The sequence below is a fragment of the Argiope bruennichi genome, chromosome 9 (assembly GCF_947563725.1).
Source record: "Argiope bruennichi chromosome 9, qqArgBrue1.1, whole genome shotgun sequence".
In the NCBI taxonomy this organism is placed as follows: domain Eukaryota; kingdom Metazoa; phylum Arthropoda; class Arachnida; order Araneae; family Araneidae; genus Argiope; species Argiope bruennichi.
Genome location: NC_079159.1, coordinates 54,018,529 through 54,045,643, shown reverse-complemented (window position 1 = coordinate 54,045,643; position 27,115 = coordinate 54,018,529). Strand labels below are relative to the sequence as shown.

General features: G+C 31.2%; 1 protein-coding gene across 1 annotated transcript; it reads right to left on the bottom strand.

Moving 5' to 3' along the window:
- Nucleotides 1-426: 426 nt before the first annotated feature.
- LOC129984638 (sulfotransferase 1C4-like) lies at nucleotides 427-6,890 on the bottom strand. Its single transcript, XM_056094559.1, has 2 exons — nucleotides 6,746-6,890; nucleotides 427-2,415 (listed from the first exon to the last, which is right to left on the bottom strand). The coding sequence occupies exon 2, from the start codon at nucleotides 2,407-2,409 to the stop codon at nucleotides 1,444-1,446; it is 966 nt and encodes a 321-aa protein (XP_055950534.1). The 5' UTR covers nucleotides 2,410-2,415; nucleotides 6,746-6,890; the 3' UTR covers nucleotides 427-1,443.
- Between the last annotated feature and the right edge of the window lie 20,225 nt (nucleotides 6,891-27,115).

Below are 27,115 nucleotides of genomic sequence, written 5' to 3'. Positions count from 1 at the left end.
TAAAAAAAATTATTAAGTATGCCTGCAAATTATGTTCTTCCAATGTAAAGAAATTCTACCCTTTGAAAGGAAATAAAAAATTGTATTATTATAATGGAATAATTTCAAATAATATTTATTCTAATATAATTTATTATAGTTATAGGAGACTATAATGTTATAGAATGTGACATTCAATTTTTAAAAATTAAAATTAAACCTATAGTTTGATAAAACATTACCTTGATGTCTCAACAAGCTCTGACCTCATTTTTAAGTTACCTGCAATCAGAGTTTGAGAAATATTTTGCAAATACTTTTTTACATGTTTAAAAACTTGCGAGTTTAATTATTAATTTTACTGTGCAATAAAAATAAATAATATACAGTTTTAAGAGTAAAAACATGAGCAGACAATTTGTGAAATAATTATTGATAAAAAGCAAATTAAAACCTGAGTTTAATCACATTTTTTTATTGCATAAAAAATTTCATAAATTCATTTCATGTCAAAAGCACAATACATCTACAAACTACAAAATATAACAAAAATTTAATATCAACATTGTTGGAAATAAACTCAAACATTGACACCAACATTAGTTAAGAACAATTCTAAAAATTGAAATGTTTAATATTCTATAATCATTTTATATATCAAAACAAAAATGTAAAAATACATAAACTTTCATGGCAATCAATAGATTTTTACAAATGCTTTTTCTAATTGCCAGATTAAGTGTGCATTATTCTAATTAGCAAGCATTTAAGCCTCTTATATACATTAAGGCATAACTTGCTTAAAACTTTAAAGCATAATAAATAAACTTTTCTTCCACCTCCAAAGTAGTACAAGATATTGCATAATATCGTTGATATTGTATAACATCAAATAATATTATGCAGTATCTTCCTGCTGTTCAAATTACAAGTTAAGGCAGCCATATTCTTAAATCTTGGTTTTTAAACTGAGCGTGTCAGTATTTTTCCTTAAAATATGCTTAAATTCATAAAAAAATAATAATCAAAATTAATAAGAAAAAATGTACATTATTATGTAAAAAATTTAATTTATTTTTGGTATGGATTAAATAATGAAGAATCATGGTATTGTGATATGGAATTTAATTTTTTTCTTTTATGATTAATTAATCAATTTTTTTTTATATTTCTAAAATTTATTGATATCATTACAGTATTTTGGTTTAAAAGTCATTTTTCCCTTTCTTATACTTGTTGCCAAGTTTTTAAATTCAAATTTTTCATTTGCTAAAGAAATATGTTTTGCACAACTTCATGTTGTGCTTTCTTAACATTTAATATTTGACAGCATTTACCTTTATAAAATTTTAGCAAGGTAGAAAAGGTAAATTACCAACATATAAAAAATGATGTTTAAGAAAAATTCTCTTGACAACTCCCCCTTTCTTTTTCTTAACATATATTTATCCCTACTATGAACATTCATAGCCAGTCCTTTTTTGCTTTTAGCATGTCAATGATTTCAGTACCTCCGAATTTCTCCTGTATGCGCTCATCCATTCGACGGTTCTGCTCAGGTGACAGATGATTCTTCCAATCTCCAACGATACCTTTCCTGAAATATCTCAGATATTTCACCTCATATCTGGGCCCTGGGGTTTGGAATGGTGTGTCAATGACATTGGATTCTAGATCATATTCAGTTTTGCCTGGAGCTTCTTTCATCAGGGTCTTCTTCATGCTATCAAAACTGATTAAATGCAGGACTTTATCAGCTAATGCTTTGTCGCTGATCAATTCGTTATAGTATTCCTCGCCAATAAACTTGGCAATACGCAGCACTTGCTCTTTGGTATTGGCATGGAGTTGCTCGTAAGACAGGAACAGAACGTTTGGATCATTCCTGTGTTCATACCAAGATAAAACATGATCAAAATAATCACCATAAGCTACCAAGCCTTTCATAAAGGTTTCGAAATACTCGTCGAAAGTAATGTCCAGCACATCGGTCTGTTTGGTGAAATGGTAGAAAGAGACAACAGTGTCCTTGGGATTTCTGAAGATATAAATGTATTTAGCCTTGGGGTTTTTAGGAATAAGATCATATGGAAGGTGGTAGTGAAGGGGTCTAGGATCAGGCAGGGCATTAACGGCATCCATGCCACTAATATCCATAAAGGGAACAGCTTCATAAGTAAGTTGGTGAGAGGATTCCAGAGGCTTGTTGCCACGCGTGATGATTGTGTGCACGATGTACTTCATCCAATTGGTACCACATTTTGGGAAAGTGCTGATTAGAATATCTGTGTCTCGAGGTTTGAAGTCCAAGGCCTCCTCAATGATTTCCTTGTAAAACCATCGGCTACCGGGGAATGGGCGACCTCTAACAAATAAAAGAAGGACGCAGGATTCCTTCTTCATTTCCTCTTCTGTCATATTCTGCGGCATTTTTGCCTGTAAAATACACAATATTTTTAAAATTTATATCTGGTTTAAAAGACAGACGAATCTGAATATTGTATTGGTAAACACTACAAAATTCATTACATTCTTTTCTTAATTTTATTATATTCCGAATTTTTATTGATTGTTTACTAACAGTGTAGATTTCTAAGAGACTGAATGCTTATAATCATGTTCAATCTATTGTATCCTAGCAAGTAAAGATACGTCCCTTTTCTTCTTTTCTATGCAATTTACTTTCTCGAAAGCAAAAACTTATGAAATATGAAATTTTTTATAAAATTAGACTGAAAATGTTATTATATGGGTTGTGAATGTTTTATAAAGATGTTGCTGGCATCTTTCATCTTTCATTATTCGAATTCAATGATACGCAGAAAAAAGAAACTGAATTTTATTAAAAATGATCCCTCTTTTAAGAAATATTTACTTTTGAAGTATTTTACTTAGACTCAGCCAAATATATTGTCTTTGTCTTTAAATTAGTAGTTAATTCTAAACGTTAGGATGAAATTATAAGAATTCTTTAGTTTTGCTACGCAGCTGGATTCAATGGCGTTTATAGGCATTTTCCATCCATACACAGTAAACACACATCACGAGGCCATTTGTTTTAATAATTTGCCAACATTTTAATGATTTGATTTATTTTAGTATCTTGTTTTTGTTTTAATAGCTTTAGAAATAAATCATATAAAAATGATAGCATAAAAACGTCTTGGTTATTAATACTTCGCTTTTTATTCCTGTACAATAATTTTTAAATAATTTAATTTTTTATCAATTTTATGACATTAATAGTTTTGATATTTGTTTGTTTGTTTGAATGAGGGGGATTAAGGGATTTTTAGCTACAAAGGCTGTCCCCAGCGTTCAACAATATCTCCAATTAATAAATGTTAAAAAATTTCAAGTGTTGAAGGAAAATATGAAGATACAATTTATCTGCAAATACTTTGCTCATGAATTGTTTAAAATTACAGGTTGAAAGAGAGTTGAGGCCCAACTTCGACCAGGGATATTTTTGATAAGTAATGGAAAGTAAAACAATTGGCTCGGTGAAATAAAAAAAAGATTTTAATTCATAATTATGATTTATTAAGATGCGTTTTCACTAAATTTTATAAATCGGATCCGAGCACTACCTTGAAATCGATTTAATTATCTAATTTAAAATAAATTACTTATTCACAATAAGTTTAGTTCATAATTTATATTAAAATACATTTTGTAGTTTATATTAAAATAATTAGCATCGTCAATGACGAATTTCATTCCATTAAAGATTTTCAGTATATCCCCTGATTAGGATTTTAAAATGTCAATGCATAATAAAAATATACTAATATTATTAGCATATTTCTACAACAAAAATATAATTTTGCTGAAGCTGAGAATAGGGCCCCTCTTCCTCGGATGCAGTATACATAAATATATCCCAATTTTGTTTGGAATTCAAACATATGCTCAAGCATTTAGAACAAGTTTCATGTATTCAGATTACAGATGATGAAAATCTGGATTTTATGTGGAAAAAACTAATTTCTCTTTAGTGGTTTATGAGTTTGGTTTGATTTTCCATAATTTTTTTGCACGAATTTTGGTTTGATTAATAATTATTTAAAATTTTTGCAAACGTTGTGCTATATTCAAATTATATTCACCAATTTAAAAAATTGATCTCTACTTTGTAAATTAATGAAAATTTAAAAAAGATAAATTTATTAAAATTATTTAAAAGAGATATTTTAAATATCGGAAAAAATTCTTCAATTGAATTGATGAAAATAAGTGTATTTATATTTAGTTAAGCATAATACCTTTTACATAACCTAACCAAATCCTTTATTTCAAATAAGCCGATTATCATACCAGCATTCAGTTATAGAAATTTCTGAATGCAATATTTGATTTTAGTTCAAATTAAAAGTTTGGCTGTCAATAATGAACAAATGATCAGACAGATGAGGATTTTTTTTTGTTTGTCATTTGGAAATGATTTGCAGATTCTCACCTTAAATAAAATGTTATTTTATATCAAAATTTTGACATATGGGAAGCGTTGTTTTTTGCGAATATACCAGTCGTACATTATTGACTAAATAAGTAAATACTATTTCTCTAATTACCAAAATGCTAAAATATTATATTCCTTTTAACTCGTTAGACAGATATCGAACTAGGAAAATTGGATTGTGCGACAAAATAACTCTCACGAGTGTAAGAAAAGAATTTTAATGAAATTAAGATTTTACATAAAAAGTTCGAAATCCTTTTCTTACTTTATAGTTTGTGTTTTTGCCAGAAATCGTTGAGTTGAGTTGCGTACGCGACATACATAATATACATGATTGATAGTTTTTATTGTTTCCATACTTAATATTTTTATGCATTTGACACTTAATGAGAATGATATGATTGCATTGAATACCGCATTCGATTCTTACGAAGAGCTCAGGCAGAGAACAAAAAATTTGCATTTTCTGTTGTCCTTCTTGCAATTTTAATATGAATGACAGGAAACGAGATAAAATATTCAAATATTTGCATACATAACACAAAGCACAAATTTAGATTAGCCATGTTTGAAAAAAATCGCGTGATTCATCTTTTTCTTCTTCTTTTATCTCTCAATGATCTGAAATGACACCTAATCACTTTGAAATAGATAGCTCGAGATCACTTCACTTCCTCAACTTCTCGTTCATTCATTTTCGGTTTTGCTTTTAAATTATTGCTTCATTTTGTTACGATGTTTACGTTTTTTTTTTCCAAGATAATTTGTTCCCATTTCATTTATGAATCAGAGATAAACATTGTTACAAAATAATTCCTCATCCGATGTTTCCAATCTTTGAAAGCTTAGAATAAGTTTTCTCTCTTCTTACTCCATGTGAACTTTTGAAGTGATTCATTTAAGCGAAGAATTATATTGAACATTTTCAAAAAATTTACATCTATTGAATTTTTAAAATTCTATTTTATAGTTCTTTCGTTATCTGTTAAAAGATAAAAAATACCCGAGATATAAGACATTAACAAATCATTCACATCTTTATTAAAATAAAAAGAGGGTATGTGTTTCTAAGAGCGTTGACATTCTATAGGATAGGTCGTCCGACTTAGGCATAAATATACTTTGGAGAATCAGATGTAAACTTCAAAGGAATTTTTTTTTAAGATTAAATTTTTTAATTATCTAAAAATTAACCGAAATGTTAGCTTTTTTGCGATAAATATCGAAAATATTATTTTGAAAAATCGATTTTTTTACAATTTGAAAATTTGGAAAAAAAAAAAAAAATTGTGTTTTTAATGACACAAATTTGTATTTTCTTAAAAATTCTGATAATTTTCTAAAAATATATTTTTTTGAATAATGCTTGATTTTTTTCCTATGTTGAAAGCTAAGGTAGAAACATTCTATTAATTATCCTTACAATTTATGTGAGAAATTAGAAAGTGCACTTATATTAACGTTAAAGAGAGCAAGCAATTTGGAATAGATTGTCCAGGCACTTAAGTTTACAATGACACTATACTGTTATGTGATCTCGTGATTTTATTAGGAAAGCTCATGAACACAATAAGTAGAACAAGTACAGGGTTACTGAAATCGCACGGCTTTAATGTCGGTTATAGTTTATACATAAAAATTCTTTCTTGAGGAATCGCAAACATCAAATAATTCTTAAGAGATTTAATTGAAATTAAACCCAATAAATATTCTCGGCAAAATCAGCTAATCGCAAAATGCTAATTTAATAAAATCACTTTTTTTTTTGACAAAATCTCAGAAGAGAAGCATTTTGAAATTTTATAATTAAAGACCATAAATTATTGATCAGTTGCAGACAGATATGACTTTTTAATAATAAGAATAATAAGACAGCATAGTTTATTAATTTGTTATAGCATAAAATGTTTTAATTCACTTTTATTTAATTTAAAAAAAATAGTATTAATTGTTGATTATGCGAATAATAATGTTCTTGCGATTATTACCATACGTGTATGAATTTCGTCAACAATAGTATGCATGCGATATTGTGCTTACGGTATTGTGCATACAGCATTGGTGTTCAAGGTTTTGATCCTCAAAGTATGGTCAAGTATATTTTGAGCTCATAGTATATGAAATTATTTTTACAGTCATGACCTTTTTATTTAAATACAAACTATACTTTAAATATATATATATATAAATCTTTTGAAATGAGGCTTAACAACGACCTCTAGTTAGTAGTCGAAAGTATGAATTCGAAAACGAAACACAATAAAGCAAAACAGAAGAAATGGAGAAAAGATTTTCAGTACTCACTTTTTTGAAAGAAAACGACTAGTCAGAAATAATTGAAACTGATAAACTCTGAAAGCGACCAAAGCAAGACTACTGTTTTTGGCAAAAATCACCCTATATTTATTTAATAACTATCACGTGTTCCATAGCCTCTCATTATTATTCTCTTTAAGGAGGTGATAAAGAAAAAAATCTGCCGAAGTATCGAACTCGGGTTCTAGACTCTTCCTGATAGTATTTTAGAGTAGGTCCTCCTTTAAGATAAGCATCCTTGTTTACAGGGTTATTGTGAAACCGTCCTGTTTCTCCTCTAAAACCTGAACTTCAATCCGCTGAAATCAATTATGTTTACCGGGGAAGTTGTGTAATGTGTGTGATCTCCTCATAACCGAAAGTTGATGACCCTGCGGGACGAAACTCCGGGGTCTTGCGACATGCGAGGAAAATTGCAAAGGCCATCGGTACAAATTTGCAATTTTGATTTATGTGGTCTATCAGCGTCGAGATCTGTTAATGCCACCCCTTTCGTTGTTGCTAACGATTATGGACACTTGACATTTTTTGAAGGACATGATTGCTCTTAGTAATTAATAATCAAAACAGCTAATTGTTTGGCAATTGAAATAAGGAATAATGGTGTCATATATTACATTTGAACCTCCCACTGGTTTGGTAGGTTAATGCATGGTATTGTGGTGTCATATATTACACTTAAACCTCCCACTGCCTTCGTAGGTTAATGCATGGTATTGTGGTGTTATATATTACACTTAAACCTCCCACTGCCTTCGTAGGTTAATGCATGGTATTGTGGTGTCAAATGTTACACTTGACTCTCTCACTGGTTTGGTAGGTTAATGCATGATATTAGTATTGTTGAAGAGCACGAATCGGGTGAAAAGATTATGGGTGCTATCATCTGGTTGTGCTTTTAATAAACAATTCACCTATATCACCAGAATAGTGTGCGCTTTAGTAACGAATTGTTTTCTAATTTTTGGATGGTTACTGAACATTTTACTGGTTTTTCCAAACTGAAACGCAAATAAGATCCAGTTTTTCCTGAAAGTCCTTTAGGAATGCAATTTACCTCGAATATTGGAGCTAAATCAAATTTCTACTTGAGGCGCTCTACTGTTGTTTTGACGAAAAAGACCACAATTCCTCTTTATTACGAGTTTTTGACTCATAATCGCTATTATATATACTAGAACAATTGGGACTATTATACTATATTACATTGACTCCGTTCGATCGAATTTGAGTATTAATACGATACACAGTTTTTGGGATCGCAATGGTTTGGTAACGCAATCTCTATTTCAAAATTCTGTTCTATCAAAGATCAACTATTTCGACATAATTGTGCAGAGTATATGTCGTAGAAGATTTAGTTATTGATTGCCAAATTGATTAGTCAAACTGACGATGAATAAACAATTTTTTTAACAACAGACATTACTGTTTTTTCATGAACTGAAGAATATCGTCATAAGTCATAAATCAAAGCCATAAACTGACAGCTTCCATAGGATATTATCTTCCATTATTTCGTTGAGCAGCTTGTTCCGCAAAGAATAATTAATTTAGTTAAGGACAATGTCAAAGAAAAGTACTATAAACAAATACTGAAATGAACATTCTTAGTCATTAATATTGTTTCTAAAACCAATGTTGTGTCTCAGTTTGATAAATGATGTAATAAATTATCTGTGTGATTAAATGAAAAGCGTTGATTGATTATTAAACATTATAAAAGTGTGTTCTTGAAACAATTTACTAATGTTCCATTTTTAAGTAGAACTCTGAAAATCATGTAATTCATATGAACCTTCATGTTAATTCTAACCTTAGCTTCTGATGAATCGTTTAATGAGACAAACTTCTATTTGGATAAAATTCCATTTCATTTTCTTCTAAAGAGATGAAATGGACCAGGATTGATATTCAATCCAAGTTTTGTGCAAAGGTTCGTCATCTTCCATCTGAGTATATTAGGCATATTTCTGTACCATTCTGGTCAGGTGATAAAAGTTTTATAACCTCAGAAATTTAAAAAGAAAATATCTCCAATATTAAATAAGCTCATTTGTTTGTAATTTTTACTCATTTTTTTTCAATACGAATTTTATCAATTTTAACTCAATTTTCATGAATCCTTATTCCATAGTCAACTATCTTCGCTAGTATTTTATAAACAAAATCAGAAGACTGTTGTCCATTGAACTGATAGAAACTGGTCTGTTTTATTAGCATTTTTATTAAAGAAAAAAGTTGGTAAAATAAAGTCATTTTGTTTTATTTGTCACAGAGCTAAATAGAATGAATTTTAAAAATTTGTAAGTGAATAAATGCTTTCAAATGCACTTTCATTATTTCCGAAAAGATACATTGACCATTAATTGTATCTTATGCGAATGGCCTACAATTTCCAAATATCAGCATACTAAAGAAAAAAAATATTAAATTAATATTGTCTTTAATTAAAAAAAATAATACTTCCTCTTTATAGTGCACTCAAACGTAAAAAAATTAAATATTCCTCATTCACTTAAAAAAAATTTATAACAATAAACAAAGTTATGAATGAAAAGCTTTGATAGATCTATAAACAAGAGCAATCAGGAAATCGACATATTTTCCTAACAGTGCGATTTATGAAAAAAAAAAAGTTTTTAATACAGTTTAAATTTCAATCCGTTAAAAAAACACACTTCTTCTTCTGTCATGAGGATTTAGATATCATCTCAAGTAGCGGCAAGATAAGACTGATATTTGCATTATCAAAAGGAAAAAGAAAGCGATTTGACGTTGGTGATGTGAGCGATAGCACTTAGTCTAAAGCAACACAGAATATTCCAAAATAAATAACGAAGAAAGGCCGGTCTTTCATGTAAATAAATATTTTAAAATTGACTTGAAACTTTTACAAAACTCAATGTCAGTTAATTTGTTTCTAATTATTTGATACTATACTATACTACTATAGCACATGCAGATGAGAAAGAAACACGGGACTCTGAAATGTGTTCAACGAGCTCTGAAACTTATTTAAAAGTTCGGCTAAACTAAAATCGAATTATTTAAATTAATTGAACTTTCAGACTTTCCAGAGTATTTTTTGCCCTCGTCGGAAAGACGAAACAGCCTTTTCATTCAGATCGTTCAGGGCCAATGCAAGACTAGAAAGCGTCCCGAACAAACAACTTACCATTATGTGCTTACATATTTAAATTCTCTGGCAAACAAATTAAAACAATTTTGCTATATACTTTTAAATTAACGAAACATTTAAATTGAGCAAAAAAAAATCCCTAATTTGTTTTAATTTGTATTTTAAACACCAATAACTCAAATAACGTACTTCAAAATACAGGGAGGATATAAAATTACTTTCCCTGTTTAAAGGCATTTCAACTAAAACTAATGAGCTGATTTAAACTAAATGTATTTTATAAACTGCTGAAAACCCGAAAAAATAAAATTTGGAAGGGGAAAAAAAAAAAAAAAAAACTACCACTTAGTATTTTGAACAAAGGAAAATTCAGCATATTGCATGTGGGTCAGGGAACCTTAGTGTTAATTAATATTGTATAGCCTTAATTTCTATAAATGCATCTTTTATCACTTGCGCTTTGATGAAATTTTGCATAATCTATTTTCGTTGTAGTTATTGACCCGTTTCCATTTTCGACAGCAAGGAAATGCCTCCTATTGGCAACTCTTATTATTTGTGGAATTCCTACCCCATTATCTTCCATAGTGTGTAAATAAACGAAATTTTGTTTAATTGCGTTCGATAATCAGTGACATATACTTCCAAACAGGAAAGTTTTTTTTTTTTTTCGGTTACCCAGTACATTTACAGATAAACACGTTTTTAATTCAGTATTTAACATGAGAACTGGAAATTCGACAAAGAAATGACAGTGTCCTTTGTCGAATGCAACCTATTGCTCTAGAGCTTCTATGCAATCAGTTATGATCATCTAATTGTGAAACCGGCCCTGTAACCTGTTATACAAACAATTGTATCAAATCTGCAAACAAACGAATGGTTGTAATCTCTTCTAGATTTTTCATATGTCTTACGATCTGACAGTTTCTTTTTAGCTTTATCATAAAGTGAGAAGAACTGAGGATATGTTTATAAAAAGTTCCTTGAGATTTTTCTATTTTCACTGCCCCTTCCAATGGTTAAAAAAAAAAAAAATGCAAACCGTCGCAAACATTTTGATGAAATTTTATCTTATGTTTAATGGAATTTGGCGATCTTGGTCTAATCCAAAAACCGCCAAGTAAACCCGAGGGCCGTATAATTAAATAAGTGCTAGCTCATCTCCTCTTCGATTAATTTGGTTCAAATTTTACCACCGACTTTGATTGATTATCATATAGAGAATAAAATCCATGCATCCAAAGTGTTGCACTTCCGACTTACTTTCACTTTGTATAAATTACGGCTACTCTTCTAATTAACAGATTTCATGTCATTAACTCTCTGTTAAGTATAGATTCGTGTTACCAAATCGTTCCTACTATTTGTCAAATGTCCAAACATTTCAGATTAGCCAGAGAATCCGCTTTTTTAAAAACCAACTTAAATCAATAAAATCTAGAACTTCTAGGATTAAAATTAAGAAAATTTAATCAAAGTTATTAACATACGACCAACCGGTCAAGTGATCAGCTGGTTCGCTGGAAATATTGGTTCGTTTCAATTTAATTGTTTAAATATAATTCCATGCCCTTATACCCCCCCCCCATTGTTTAAAACCGTATTATTTTAAATGATTTATATAAGTTCTGCCTATTACATGCATAACCTTTTAGTAATGGAGACAGTTCTATTTTCTTAAAGACCTATATTTCTTTATTATTCTCCAAGGCATACACAGCTTTAACCAAAGTTTACAATTTTATGTGGGTGGAAGGTAATAAGACCTTCATTGGACAATATGTGAGAAAGTTTCGGAGGAATAACTCCAATTGGTTCCAAAGAGAGTGGGTACGATACATTGTTTTTTCGATTTGCATCAAAAATTAGAGGGTAATTAGAGGTACAGGAAAGGCAATGGTGACATTTCTAGAACTTGATAAACATCTAGACGTCATGAACTTTCATTTGAAGCAAAACTTGGCTAAATTGGATTATTGGTTAGGTCTGAGCAATTGTTTTCTCAATTATTTTAACTAGCAGTACCCGCATAGCGTTGTCCGTGGCATAACATCTAAGATGAAAAATGAATTAAAAGTTAAACTTAAGTCTAGCTTCTACTCTATATGACATGAGCATGTCACGCAACGTCAAACAAACTTAAAAATATGTTTAGAAATCATCAGAAATAACTACAAAACAATTTTTGGCAAAACTTTGATATAGTCATTTGGCGCCTTGCAAGATTGGCAATTTTTCGGTGGCGCTTTTGCTATCGTTACGCTATTGCTGCCTTTCTTGCAACATTTGGATCATTTCGCTAAAATTTGGCGATAAACTATATATTTTTTTTTTTGGCGAAAATGACTGTATATCAAAGATGTCCCCCCCCCAAAAAAAAATGAATTCACTAAAATATACAATAGAAAAGCTGTTTTAATATTTAAAAATATACAAACAATTCATTGTAACCATTGTTCGATACTTGTTTATCAACTCTGTATAATCTGATATGAAAATAAAATTCCGTTTGCTTCATAATATTTCTTTGTAAACTATATTTAATGTTTTCCTCCTGGTGCCAAGACAAAAAGATTTTGTTTGGATGTAATTCTAGAAAGTGCCACAAAAAGGACTTTCAAGAACCATGGACTTCAATATAATAAAACCTTCCCCAATAAATGCAAATATCTCCAGTAGCAGTTAATTTTTTTGGGCATAATGAGTTTTGAAATTACAACTAAATGAATAACGTAATTTTTGTTTCTATAAATTCTAGCGCCTCTAAAAGAGTTCTATGTAATAAAAAAAATTCGTTTAAAATAAGAATTTTTGATAACAAGTGATATTGATTAATGATGTACAAAATTAAAATCATATCACTGACTCTCCGACCCGCCTCGGAGGCACACGGATGAAAAAATTGAATAACAGAACCGCCGCTACAGCAAAACTGGCGGGAACTGTGGTTGAATCCTAAAGGCCATCACTGGCCACGGTACAATCCTTCCCTAAGGAAATACAGCCCGTCCTTGATGGGAGGAGCCAAACCCTCACCTTTTCGTGTACACACCAGAGTGGCAAGAACCAACCACCATGTCGGAAGCTTCTCATCCTCAATTACGAGGTGCCCCCAGTGGGGGATTGTACTAAATTAAATTTTTTTCAAAAATATAAATTAGTTTCGGGACTTTCAAAAGAATTAGTTCCTGCGACGTTAACTATAACATGAAAAACATATTTATCAATCATCAATAGGCATTTAACTATAAATAGCCTTATTCTATACTAAGACGTCAGGTCCTTTTTCCTTGCTACAAAATCAAATTGGTGTGATGTATTGCCACGCACAACGTATGAAATTAAATGACATAGTACATTTGAGACATTGATTTTACATATATTGCTAATTTGAGTTACAACTGATTACAAAATTGATTTGATAAAATCATTGGAGAGATACGTCTTCGTAGAATCAAACTCCAAAAAGTGGAGGGGGGGGGGAGACAATTAAAAAAATAGAGTGATAGGAAATCATGAAAAAACAAGATTCCATGGCAAGCAGGGATAAAAAGATATTTCATTAAATTAAGTCAAATCGAAATACCCGTAATTTCTGCATTTTGAAATAAATACATTTTAGTGTCTTAGATGTCAAGAGACTAAAATTGCTCAATGAAAAAAATAAAGAAATGTTATGAAGAAAAATGTGAGCCGTTGGCATTCTAATTACAAGACACATTCTATATTACATGGAAAATATTATATCAGTAAAAAAGTAAAGGACACTTCTGACAATTGAGTGCGTCCAAATAAGTTTTGTCTTTTAAACTAATAGCTAATTTGGAATTATTATAGATTTAAAAAGTTCCGTAATTTGATCCTTATCACTGTATACGAAGAGATCAAGATTATAATTAATAATCCTTTTTATCATTATTAGATTTAATATCGAATTTTTACTTTTTCAGCAAGATTATCTATTTTCTTTTCCTTTTCTTTCTTATTTTTTTTTTTTTTTTTGAAAATTAGACGCGAGAAAACTATTGTTTTTATCGACTACTTCAAAGTTCACATAAACACATTGTTGCTTTAAAAGATGAATCTCTACTTCAATTGCAAAGATATCGAGATAATGCGAATTATGTGATAAATCAGTTTATTAAATTTTCCGCAAAGATAAATTGATAAAAAAAAATAAGAAGAAAGAATTTTGTGGAACAATTAAAACATGCATTTCATGTGCATGAACTTTGACATTTATTTTGTTTGCAACTGTATTAACGTCACATATGATCAGTCAGTGCGTTTCGTGATATTTTTAAAAAACTTTTCTTCTCTGTTATATTTTTCATCTGAAAGAAAACACTTAAATATCTTTTCATTCTTTATGTAGAGATAATTTCAAGAGCCTCGTCTGATTTCTATTTTTGAAGAAACAAACATTCTTTGTATATCTAGAATAATTTGCATTAAAAGTCATTTTAATGCGTATTTGAAAGATGAAAGCTCCAAGATGCTATACTAACGGAAATGTTCTATCGAATTTAAACAGAAACGTTCAAAATGTGACAGAAAAATATTGCACATATGTTCTTAAAAATTTCAATTTGTAAATGAAGAAGCTTTAAAATAATATAAATTCATAAACTTTTAATCATCATAAATATATTTTTATTAAAAGTAATTCCGATTTACAATTGCCATATTTTTTGAATTCAATAAAACAATCAAACAATTTAGTTAATACTTGTTTATCAGTGATATGTTTTGAAATTATTTTCTTGAAATTTATGGCTGTAATTCATATGTAAAAATATTAATGTTAACTTTTATCGGAAAAACTTCTGATTCATTGTAAGAAAAAAAAAATCCAATTAACTTTTTCAATATAAACCAAACCAAGTGAGCGAGCGAACGCACTAGAACCTTTATAATTTTTTTCATTGATTTATCTTAATTTTTGTGGCAACAACTTTGTACACAAATTGTTTTTTTGTAGAATAAAAATTCAGTTGCCTGGAAAAAATCTTGGCGCAATGTTCTTTTAAATTTGATTAGGAAAAAATCATTTCGAAACTTAAGGAATTAGTTAAATGTCTTGAAAGCAAATAATATTGTGGTCCCAGTGGACGTGATTAAGAATTTAAGGTAAGAAAATTTCGTATTGACATATCATTTATTTTGAAGTAATGGAAATTTTAATTAAAAAGCGAAGTGCAGTCAGAACAAACTTTATAAAGCGTTATAATGAATTAATATCGGCTTTAAATAAGAATGAAATAAATAGAGAAGATATTGAAATAAAACGTTCATGTGTAGAAAGGATTGCTGCAAATTTGACAGAATTGGATGATAAGATATGTAGTGCATTAATAGATGCCAATTATAGCGTGTAATACGAACAAATTGAAGAATATCGGAAAAAATTAGATGTTGCCCGGGTTCAGGCAAAAGTTTATTTCGAACATTCTTTTCCAGTATGTGAAATCCTTTATTTTTATTCATTCCACAGAAAATAATCAAGCCTTTAAACGGTAAAAAAGTTACGAAAAAATAATTAAAATTTTTATTGAGATATTAGATAAACATTAGATCATTGATTTCTTTTGTTAGAAATATATCAATACAACTAAATCTTTAAATTCATATCGGGAATGTATTGGATGAAATGATATGATAATGAAACTGTTAAACCCTGAATTTCTACATATATAGGAAGTTCTAGAACAGAATGACATAACAAGCATACATAACCGTCTTCTTTTACAGGTGCGTTCTGATAAGTTTTGATGTATATGATCTACACACAAAAAAAAAGTTAGTTTCTTAATTTTATCAGACAAGATCTGTCAAGTTTTATCAACTCTCGCCATATATGTGGAAAAAAATAAAAGCTTCAACAACGTAGAATTGGAGATTTTTTTTCAGATGTTTTCGTAGCAAGTCCTGTTTTAAAAATAATATATGCAAAAATTACTTTTTAAAAATTTATATATTAATAATTTTGAGTTTGGGGAGATTGTGACATATAATATTATAATCACATGACACGTGTAATTCAATATCTAATTTATGTTCTTATGCTCCATCAAGCAATTGTAATTTTTTTCCTCCTGTAAGATGTACGAATAATTCAAATATTAAATAAGAATGAAATACTTGAATACGCATAAGTATGAATGGATTGCATTCATTTTCAGGTCTTTAGAATCTTTTGTTTAATATTTTTCAAATTATTTAATTCGTATCTATATTCTAGGATGTAGCAAAAATTGTTCCGATTGTTAGCTAATTTCTGACAGAATCAGAAATCAGCCAACTAGTGGTAATTTGAGAATTAATGTGTTATCTGTAGTTGAATTTCTACCTAGGTATTTGAAATTGAGTAAATCCGAAAATATCGCGATAATTTCAAGTAAGTATTGTGAAGATTTTTGGGCAAAATGTCTTTTTCTTATTCCTTATTAATTTTGGTTCAAAAATTAAATTAAAAGTACATTGAGCAATTTTCACAGAGATATATTAAGATTTCCTAATATATAAAAAGATTTTTTGTTTGTTTGTATTTTATGCACAGCCGTACCTTTCATCCGATTCCGATAAAACTTTGATAACTTATTGCTTGCACTTGCGCGAAGGTTATAGGCATAGTGCAATTACTAGCATTTATTTTGAACATAATAAAATTTTCAAACAATTTGTTTCGTACGTTTCTATCATTTGACATTATTTTAAAACTGATAACTGACAATCGACAAAAAACAAACAGTAAACAACTGCGAACGGCCCATATCATTCGGAGTTAGTCGCCCATAGATCAAACAAAATAAAACTATTTTCATCGATGGCAATCAATGTGTGTGAGATGAAATCAAAAATATTTATCACACACATACAAAATAGAATTATTATTATCCATGTCGATCAAAGTAAGTAACATATAATAGAAATTTTCCAGTGCAAACAGAAATTTTTCTATTTATTCAGTGAATCCACAAACGACATTTCAGTTAGACAAGCGCATATAGTGTAGATTGCTTTGACAAAAAATATGCCTCCCAAACGCTCATCACTTAGTAGATCTACCAGCGTAGCACGTCGAAATAAGCAAATTTGAGCTTCTCAAACAAACGAGGAACGACAAGTGAGCAATGAAACAGATCGTTTACGAATCGCAACTTCACGTGCTTCAGAATCTGAAGATCAAGATGCTGCGAGAATCGGAAGACAACGTTTATGTGCTAATGATTAGGCGCATCAAAATCAAAAGACCAACACGCAGCAAGAATGGAGGCAACTAATCTTAACGGTAAGTCGAATGACGATGTGCTCCACACATTCCCATCATTCCCATCGATAGTCTTTTGATTTCAAATGACATGACTGCAGTTCGTCTTCCGACTTGCATTCTCGATGACCATCAACAAGGCGGAAGGTCAACCACTTCAAGTGCGGATTGAACCTAGAAAATCCATGTTTTTCACATGACCAGTTTTATATTGGATGTTCACAAGTCGGGAAGTCAAGGATTTTTTGCTGAAGACTGAAAAATAAAAAAAAATATTATCTACCCTAAAGCACTTGAATAATAAAGTCAAAGTAGATTAAATATTATTTATACTTCTTTATATATTATTCAATTTCAATGAATGCATTCATTGTCGACAAGAAAATAAATATAATTCTTTCGATAATTCCTAATTAACCCCTTAACTGTTTTGCCCGAGAGCCATACGTGCATCGATTTATCGAATTATGATAGTTGCAAGCAAAAAATAAACCATTCATAGCGATTATAATTCAATATTAAAATTACTTCGAATACATAGATAAGTCTAGTATGGTTTGACTAAAAAACAGACGAAATACCAAAAATGTGCTTACCGAACTCAACGGGAGATTTGCCATAATGTGGGGCTCAAATTCTTTGACGATTACAATATTTCTTCTAAATTTCTTATAAGCGTAGTTGCATCGAATAATATATAGCTCGTAATCTTCAATTACTGAGAATGACTATGTGATTTAAATAAAAATGGTATAAGATTATCTAAAAACCAGTGAATGGGCTTTTTTCTCACTTTGCTCATAAATTTAAGCAATGTGGTATTTTCTGTTTAACTTCTTTTCACTGATCTTCAGGGACCAAAATTTAATATAAATCTATAATTTGGATGAAAATTATGAATACCATATCTCATTCATTTAAGATACTCTTTAATCGAGTTACCATCTCGCAGGTTACGATGTTTTCTGCCTCAAGGACGTCTTCTGTCGAAAACGTAAAAATTCCTCAAATTCTCGAGATAATTTTTTTTTTTTTTTTTTTTTTTTTTTTTTTTATGATTATAATTTTATTTCAGTCTATACTTTACAAAAGTGAAAGTAAAATATCTCAATGACTATGTAAATAATGTTTATTGCCTTTAACGGATTTATCTAATATATTAAAAAGAATTTTTGTTTGTTCGCATTTTGTGTACAGCCGTACCATTCATCCGATTGTAATAAAACTTTGCCAACTTATTGCTTGCACTTGCACGAAGGTTATAGGCATAGTACAATTATTATATATAATATATAAAAATGTATGTTTGTTCGTATTTTATGCGCTACCGTATCATTCATTTGATTGCGATAAAACTTCGAGCAAGTGCAATCAATAAGTTGGCAAAGGTTATAGGCATAGCACAATTATTATCTATCTTAAAAATCTCATGTCACGGTGTTTGTGTACTTACTCCTCCGAAACGGATCGACCAATTTTTATGAAATTTTTTATGTGTATTTGGTAGGTATGAAAATAGGTCGTAATGTATATTTCATAACGCTAGGTAATTAGGGTGGGCCTATCCCGTCATTACATATTCAACGTACGCTGATGAGATCAACGCTTGCTTGAAATCATCGTCACTGTGGGGTAATGTTGAAAAAGTCCAGCTAAAAATAAACATGCGCGTCCAAATGCTACAAGATCCATCTGCTGACACATTCTCGGACCAATTGTTAGATATCGGCGATGAAAAAGTTGCTATCTATGAAAATACTGGATGCATAAAATTGCCCACTCATTTCTGCACTATCGTTGATTCACAAAATGCTCTGACCGCACTGATGCACTGACCGCATATTTCCCGATGTACGCACACAATACATAAATCATGCGTGGCTGGCAGAAAGAGCCATTTTGAAAGCAAAAAAATGTGGACGTCGACGATTTAAACTTCAAGATATAGCAATCATTTCCAGGCGACTTGGTATCATACAAATCGATCGATACAGTTTGCGATGCTAATGAAACTGTAAATTATCCAACAGAGTTTTTGAACTCACTGGATTTGCCAGGCATGTCACCACACCTTCTACGACTGAAAGTTGGATCTTCGATTATTTTATTTCGAAATTTAAACTCACAACGGCTGTGCAATGGCACGCGATTGGCCATTAAAAAATTAATGAAAAACGTTATCGAAGCCACCATTTTGAATAGAAAATTCAGAGCAGAAAATGTTTTGCTGCCACGAATTCCAATGATTCTCACAGACGTGCCAATCGAATTCAAACGCGTTCGATTTCCTATTAGATTCGCATTCGCAATGACAATCAATAAGTCGCAAGGCTAAAAGATATCTGTTTGTGGCTTAGATTTGGGCACACTATGTTTTTCACATTATACGTGACATGTTCTGGCTTGGGCAAACCATCGAGCTTATTTGTGTTGGCTAAAGACGGACTGACAAAAAATATCGTACACTCAATTGCTCTTCGAAATGAATATTGATTTTCTTTATTTCATTTTTATACTTTAGGATAAAAAATGTATTACTTTTTTCTTTACGTTTAACTTTTGAGAGATCAAACAATGTATATGTTCGATACGTTAATGAAATACATTGTATTGAGAAAATGAATGGTTGGTGTTTTTTTGTTTTTATCGGCGATCATCGTCTACAGCGCTCCATTCCTCTTTCTGTCATAGGTCCCATCCCCACACACTCACAATACATTAGTTATTTTTTAATTAAAAACCAAATTATTCACTAGAAATAATTTATATGGCAGAACAAAGTTTCAGCTAGTATCTAATATGTAAAAATGAATGTTTATTTGTTCATATTTTATGCGCCGCCATACTATTCATCCGATGGCTGTAAAACTTTGCCAACTTTTTGCTTTGAATCTAGAAAATCCATGTTTTCACATGGTCAGTTGTATGTTGGATGCTCACGAATCGAACAGCCACGAAATTTGTTTTTGCTGAAGACGGAAAAACAAAAAATATTGTCTGTTCTAAAGTATACTTGAATAATAAAATATAAAAAAAGTAAAAATATTATTTATACTCCTCCTTTATATATTATTCAATTTCAACGAATGTATTCATTGTCTACAAGAAAATACCTAATTAAACAAAACAGCTGTTTCAAATTTCAAACGATATTTCCAAATTTATTTTTTCTCTGGCAGTAACGCGCCGGACACCAGCTAGTTTCAAATAAAAAAAAATTAAAAAAAAAACATTTCCAGTATTGAAGGTAATTTTTGAAGTAGGTAGAGGTTCAAATATGTAGAGAGAGAGAGAGAGAGAGAGGAAAAAAACACACCTTATCTACCAACGGATTTCAATTTTTATTGATTTAAAATCTCGCTTGTGATTGTTCTGAACTTCATGCTAAATTACGTCAGTTATATTCTTTTGTTGCAAATATTGACTCGGAAATGATTAAGAATTGGGATCAGCAGAAAAAAAAATAAGTGTTTCAAAATCTCCGTCAACATTTATTGTTTTTTTTTTTTTTTTCTCCTTTCGAAACAAGCGATTTTGTGATAAATGTTTTTCACTTTCGAGATGCGTTTTCGTTTGAAGGAGATCGTTTACAACGAAACTTGAGGAGGTGTTTCGAAATGCTGTTACACATTGCTATGCACTGTAAACAAAACATTTGTTTCTATAGAGATAAAATAACCCTTTACCTCATTCTGACAATAAGCTGTGCAACAAATTCGGACATACGAAAAAAATCTGCTATCATTTTAGCGAAATAAGGAAAATGAAATATTGCTAACGTATTATTAATCTCGTAGGTATTAGCGATTCAAGTTTGAAGGTATTTTAGTATATAATAAACATAAGGTACATAAGAAAGTTAGATGACTACCAAAGTGGCGAGTGAATAGATATTTTCATATCAAGTTTAGTTTAGTTATAATAGCGTCCCGTTTTAAAGCAACACTAGAGCTATTTTGGAACGGACCTCGTAATTTTGATGACGGGGACGACAACTGAGCTGGCACCCCCTCTCCAAACTTCCACACCACACCAGCGGGAGGACATTAGGCCCCGATGGATTTAACATGCACTAGACCCGCTTACACGACGGTTTTCGGTAGAATCTGATCTCGAACCTGAAACCCTCCGGTTCCGAAGCAGCACCTTACCACCAAGTCACCACGGACCTGTTTTCGTATAGCAGAATAATTTAGATGATATTAATAAATACAATGACCAAACGCTTAAATGTCTAATGACGCTATGATGTCATGGGACTCAAATCCTTCAGGAAGGTTCATGCATAGGGCTGAATTAAAGCTATTAAAATAACACCGGTTTAATATCTGTCATTATTTGATGCTTAAAAAATTTTGTTAGGAAAAGTATGGACATCGAGTTATACATTAGTGTTTCAATTGCAATTAAACACAAGCAATATTTGCAGGAAACCAGCTAATTGATAATGGAGGTTAGTCATAATTATGAGTGTAATTAAATCTATTTAATACATAGCTTGTTCGTGCATAGTTTGTAGTTTTTTTTATTACTACAGCAGAACCTCTATTATCTCGGCCCTTTAACAATCGATATATTGCCGCATTGAAGATAGACAGTCGAATCTCCATGGTCGAATGGTCGTGGCACTGGTCTCATAATCAAGAGACCGTGGGTTCTAATCCCGCTAGAGACAATGCGATTCATAGTATATGTAAATATTTAGTTGCTTGATTTTAAGTTGTCATTTATTTCATGTTCCAGAAGATACTGGACATTTCTTTAGTTTACCAGACAAGTGTTCTGGACTTTTCTTACTGTCTCCAGAAAAGTATTCTGGAACTTTCCCTGCTTGTATAAAAGCAGAAGATTTGTCAGTTACTGTGTTCTCAGTTCTGAGTTCAGAGTTAATAAATTGGTTTAGCTGTACCTCTTGTGTGTGTCATTGAGTTCTATGCTATAGTTCTACGTGACAATATCAATAAATCGAACCTTCCCCCCCCCCTTTTTTAAATGCAAAATCAAAGAATCTTTCGTTTAAGCATGTCAAAGTTGGCATTTAAATTGATTTTCTTAATGGGATAGATTCTGAAAAGTCGTTAACGGGAGGTGATTTCTTGTAATACAGAAGCTACTGATAGAAAGAGAAGGAGAGAAAATCCATTCTTAAATATTTCAATAATGATGTGAGCTAATTCTATGCATCTTCATGAGAAAATGGCTAGAGTTTTGCGTGTCTGTGCAGGGAAAAATATTCTTTTTAGAGCCCTTAAAGAATCAAGGGGAAAATGCAAAGGAAAAGCGAAAATCAATTAAATTTATTTATTTAAATCTTCTGACTAATAATAGAATTAGTTAAAATGTTAATGCGGGAGAGTACTTACGAATTTACCTTTTATAGTCAATAAAGAATTTGGAGAAGACTGTCGGAAGAAAAGAAATCATGATTTGAAATTTAGTCTTTATTTAAAAGGGTATAAACGCACTAATGTTTTGTTCCTTTGGCGACCCTAAGAATGAAGACCGGAGCATCTATTGTTACGAATTTGTAACGTTGCTTCCCATCACAGTTGGTTCCATCGTAGGAAAGACCGCTTTCCGATCAGCTCTGCTAGATGATGATCGAATGCCGGATCAGTGACTTCCGGGCTTTTTGACAAAATGGATGATATTGGAATATTCAAGAATTTTAGCGATAGAGCCAATAAGAACCAAGATATGCTTGATTGTTCGAGAACTTTCTCTGCCATGCTACGGAAATTATAAAAGGTCGACAATCCAAGCCGAAGGCAGTCGTCGAGACGTTTAGAGTCGCATAGTGAGTCAACCGCGAATTAGTTGGATCAGTCCAGCGAAGCGCAAGCATTGAGTGGAGTTCAAGCGATTGGTGAATTGAGCTGTGTGTCGAATCTTGGAGCTTATTATAGAAGCAGCATTGAGTTGTGTGAAGAGTAGCCAGTCATGTAGTAGCGAGTCGACAATTGGATACAACTAAAGCGAGGAGACAGGGGAGAATTGAAGACGTTTATAATGAATTAACATAATTTGGCTACAGCAAAAAACTCTTCTTAGCATGCATATTGCACAAGTGTGTACATAGAAAAGAGTGTTTCATTAAATTTAATATAACCATTAAATCGATATTAGTCAGAGAATTCTCACAGTGAAATAAATAAATTTACCAATTCGTTACCGAGGAGATAGCAAATTAGGTGAAAAAAATTATGATTGTTTTTGAGCTATTTTTCATTGAATTCTGAAGTAGGGAAAATGATTCTGTCGCCCTATTCATGTATAATATAAAAGTATATTTCCCTAATGACTCCACTTGCAGATAATTGAAATACTCGATGAAAACAATTTTTTTCTCTTAGCCTATAGTAACATCTTAGCCGAAAGACAAAGATTAGTAGGCAAAAATGGGACGTCTTATTCACTTGTCAAATTATTGATTATTCTACTAAATATAGTGAAAATTATAAGCTGAATGATATTTAAATCAGATGTCTAAAAATCTGCGGACTTAACATCGGCATCAATCGCATTGAGTTCTTAGACGATCGATCAAAAATTTTTGGCAAAATGTGATATCTTATTCACCTGTCAACTTATTGGTTATATTGCAAAACATAGTACAAATTATAAACTGAATGAACGATATTTGAATCAGATGTCTAAAACACTATGGACTTCCATCGCATTTAGTTGATAATCGGCCGTCCAGAAATCATCGGTAGAATGCGATAGCTTATTCACCTTGTCGGATATACTGCCAAAAGTAACGCAACTTATAAGATTGATGAACATATTTCAATCGAAAGCCTAAAAATCTGCGGATTTAACTTCGTCGACATCCATCGCATTGCATTTATAGTCGGGAGATCAAAAATTTTCCACAAAATGAGACATTTTATTGACCTGCCACCCTATCGATTTATTTTGCTAAATATAGTCTAGCTGCTTTAACTGTTACTTGGATATTTCGACTGTTTACAACATACTAACTTTAAGGTAGTTTTTAAATTATTATTTTCGAAAATGTGCACATCTCCACAACCATACTGAAGTGGTGAAGATTTTTGCCGACAAAACTCTCAATCTCTCGTCGACGAGGGGCAAGCGGTTGCCGACAGGTGGGTAATTGCCACCCAGATAACATCGCCTCTGTTTGTATACTGTCATTGTTGTTAGTTACCGATTACTACTTCTTGGCTGTTGTTTGTACTTAGTGTGCTGCTGTCTGTTGCTTGTGCACGTTGCTGTGTATTTGTCGTTTGTGTATTTGTGCTAATTAAAGTCGTCGTTTGTTGCTGCGTCTCCATACGACCATTACAAGCGAACCCGTTGACTTTATGGACTTAGTGGTGGAAGTTCCGTAGCATATAATACCCCTAATTTGTCTCCTGTTTCACTGTGCGCACTCAACTATTAGTCTTCGCACTGGAGCTGCTTTTCTGACTGATAATCTATATATATAAACGCTAACACACGTGGCACAGAAATCGCTCCTATTATTCTCAAAAACAAAATTCTAATGAAATTGTTATATGAACATTTCAAACAGCTGCAATGAGCTCTCTTTTAATATACAACTGCACTTAATTCAACGCTTCGCTGATTAATGGAGCAGCAAAATGTAATTCGAAATGCTCTAGAGAGAGTCCACTAAAAAGTTAATTTAATTAGAGGAAAGAAGATATAAAAGAAATCAAGAAACAGACTTCCAACAATGTTTAATCGAGCGCAAAATATATCTAATCGCCGCCAGATGACTAATCTCAATGATTTTCTATGGAAATTGATGCTCATATCTTTCAAAACAATCATCTTACAAAAATGGTCTTTGCATTAACTGAATACTGAAGAAAGTTCCTTATGATATCAGTTTCATTTCTTGTAATTTTCTTACTAACTATAATAATATTTTTTAAGTCAAATTGAAGCTTAATCTGTAAGTATGTTCGTTTCAGTATTCTGAGACAACCACTTTTCGACGATTCTATCTCATTAAGAGGAGAGACACCGATGGATGAGCGCATTTCCGGAATTCTTCGACAATCTTTGACCTTATTTTTCTCTCTATTAAATACTTTTTTGTTCAATTTTTTTTCACTTACAAGTGAATATCGTGTTGTTTCTGACAGTATTATTTTGATTCAGTCTGAGAGTAATCTGAGTTTATTTTATTGTTAAATGTAGATATCCCTTCCTTTCATCTTTCCTCTCACTCCTATTTTGGCGAATTAAACCCATCTTAACGCATGCGCAAAAAGTTTTAGAATCCGTTCTCAAACAATATTTTGATGGAATTCAAATTCATCCATCTAAACATCCAGTCCCATGCTTTTAATTTCTTAATAAAATTTTATTTTCCACTCTTATTTCGCGACGTATGTACCTTTTAAATTACAATAAATTAAATCCATATTTTTAATTGTATCCAAAACCATGATGTTTTATTAAACAAAAAAAGGGGGAATATATTACATATGTAATCATGTAACGGCATACAACGTCAATTATTGGGCGAGCAAGTTGGTTACCAAAAGCGCTGCCATCTGAATCTAAACGCAGCCATTCACTTAAACTTAAAAACTTTTTATTGTATATTCATCATGTGTAGGAAGGTTTTAATATTCTTATTTGTTGGAATAATTTGGAAGGCAAACAGTGCTATCGAATTGTTGACTAAAACACTGCCCGATTTAAAAGTATTCCCAACAGCTTAAAATCAAAATTCGTTATATCTAGGCAAAATCTAAGAAATATGGAAACAAACAATAAATTGCACTCCATCCAGAATTCTGTTAGTTTTTTAAATCCAGAAAAATATGCATTAAGCTAACTAGACTGCAAATTGGATACACACTAAGGCATATTCAAAAGCAGCCCCTATTTGCTTGGCAGGTGGTAAATATATAACCATTCGTCCTATTTTATCGGAATGTTCTAAGTATTTAAACCTCAGATTGAGATGGTTTGACACAGTTTAATCTATATTTGAATGAATTCTTTGGGGATCCATCCCCTCAATTTATTTGTATTCGTTGTTGACATTGGTTTTATTAGTGTAATTTAACACTTTGGTATCTATATTCGAATTCGTTGCGGGTTTTCGGGAGAATGAGCAGAGTGCTTTCACACAGCAGTCTTAACTTCTAATTATTTTACTTATTATAGAAACTTATTGAATAAATATATAGTAAATAAGAGAAAGAGAGGAAAATGAATTTTTTACAATGAAATAATCGGCTAAGATCGGTCACAGAGTCATGTTGGCATGATAAAGCTGAAGATGGTGGAATATTCGCAGATGCTGAAAGAATACGACGCGATCTCTTCATGTTCTTGAAACCATAGCTTTCTATTTCTTTATCTACGTTATTTTAGTTCTTATCTTTTCAAAAATTCTAATGAATTCTTTCTTTATGAAATTCGATGATAGTAAAGATTTACAATCTTTTTTAGTCATTATTGCGAACAAACAATGCCGTATTACTTATGGTAAATTTTTTTAAAATTTATCTTTTACAAGTATAGATTTATAGTATCACAGTTTGGCGTTACTTATCTAATCTTAGCCCTTCTGTCATTAAAAGAAAAATCTTATTTACTCTCTTGTTCTCTCACACATTTATATTAGCAAAAAAAAAAAAAAAAATGATTATAATTGAATGATTTAAAAAAACTACATTTTTTTCCCCTTTTCAGGAGATTATAAGAGCGGAGAAAAATTAATAGAACTTCGATTTTTCGAGCTGTTTGGTACCCTAATCATTTCGGGTCGTCGAAAACTCGATTAAAAGTCAAATATGATGAAAGAGCGAATATATATATATATAATGCCCAAGCTGCCAAATCACTGTGAAGGACTACGAGCGAAATAAGATACTTTTCCCTAGGTGCCACTTACCCTTGCTACCCCAATGAATACGCTTTAGCTGAATTTGCAATACTGTTCAAT

What these genes read in the sequence shown, in the direction of transcription:
- LOC129984638 (XM_056094559.1), bottom strand. Translation starts at nt 2,409, where the DNA reads ATGCCGCAGAATATGACAGAAGAGGAAATGAAGAAGGAATCCTGCGTC.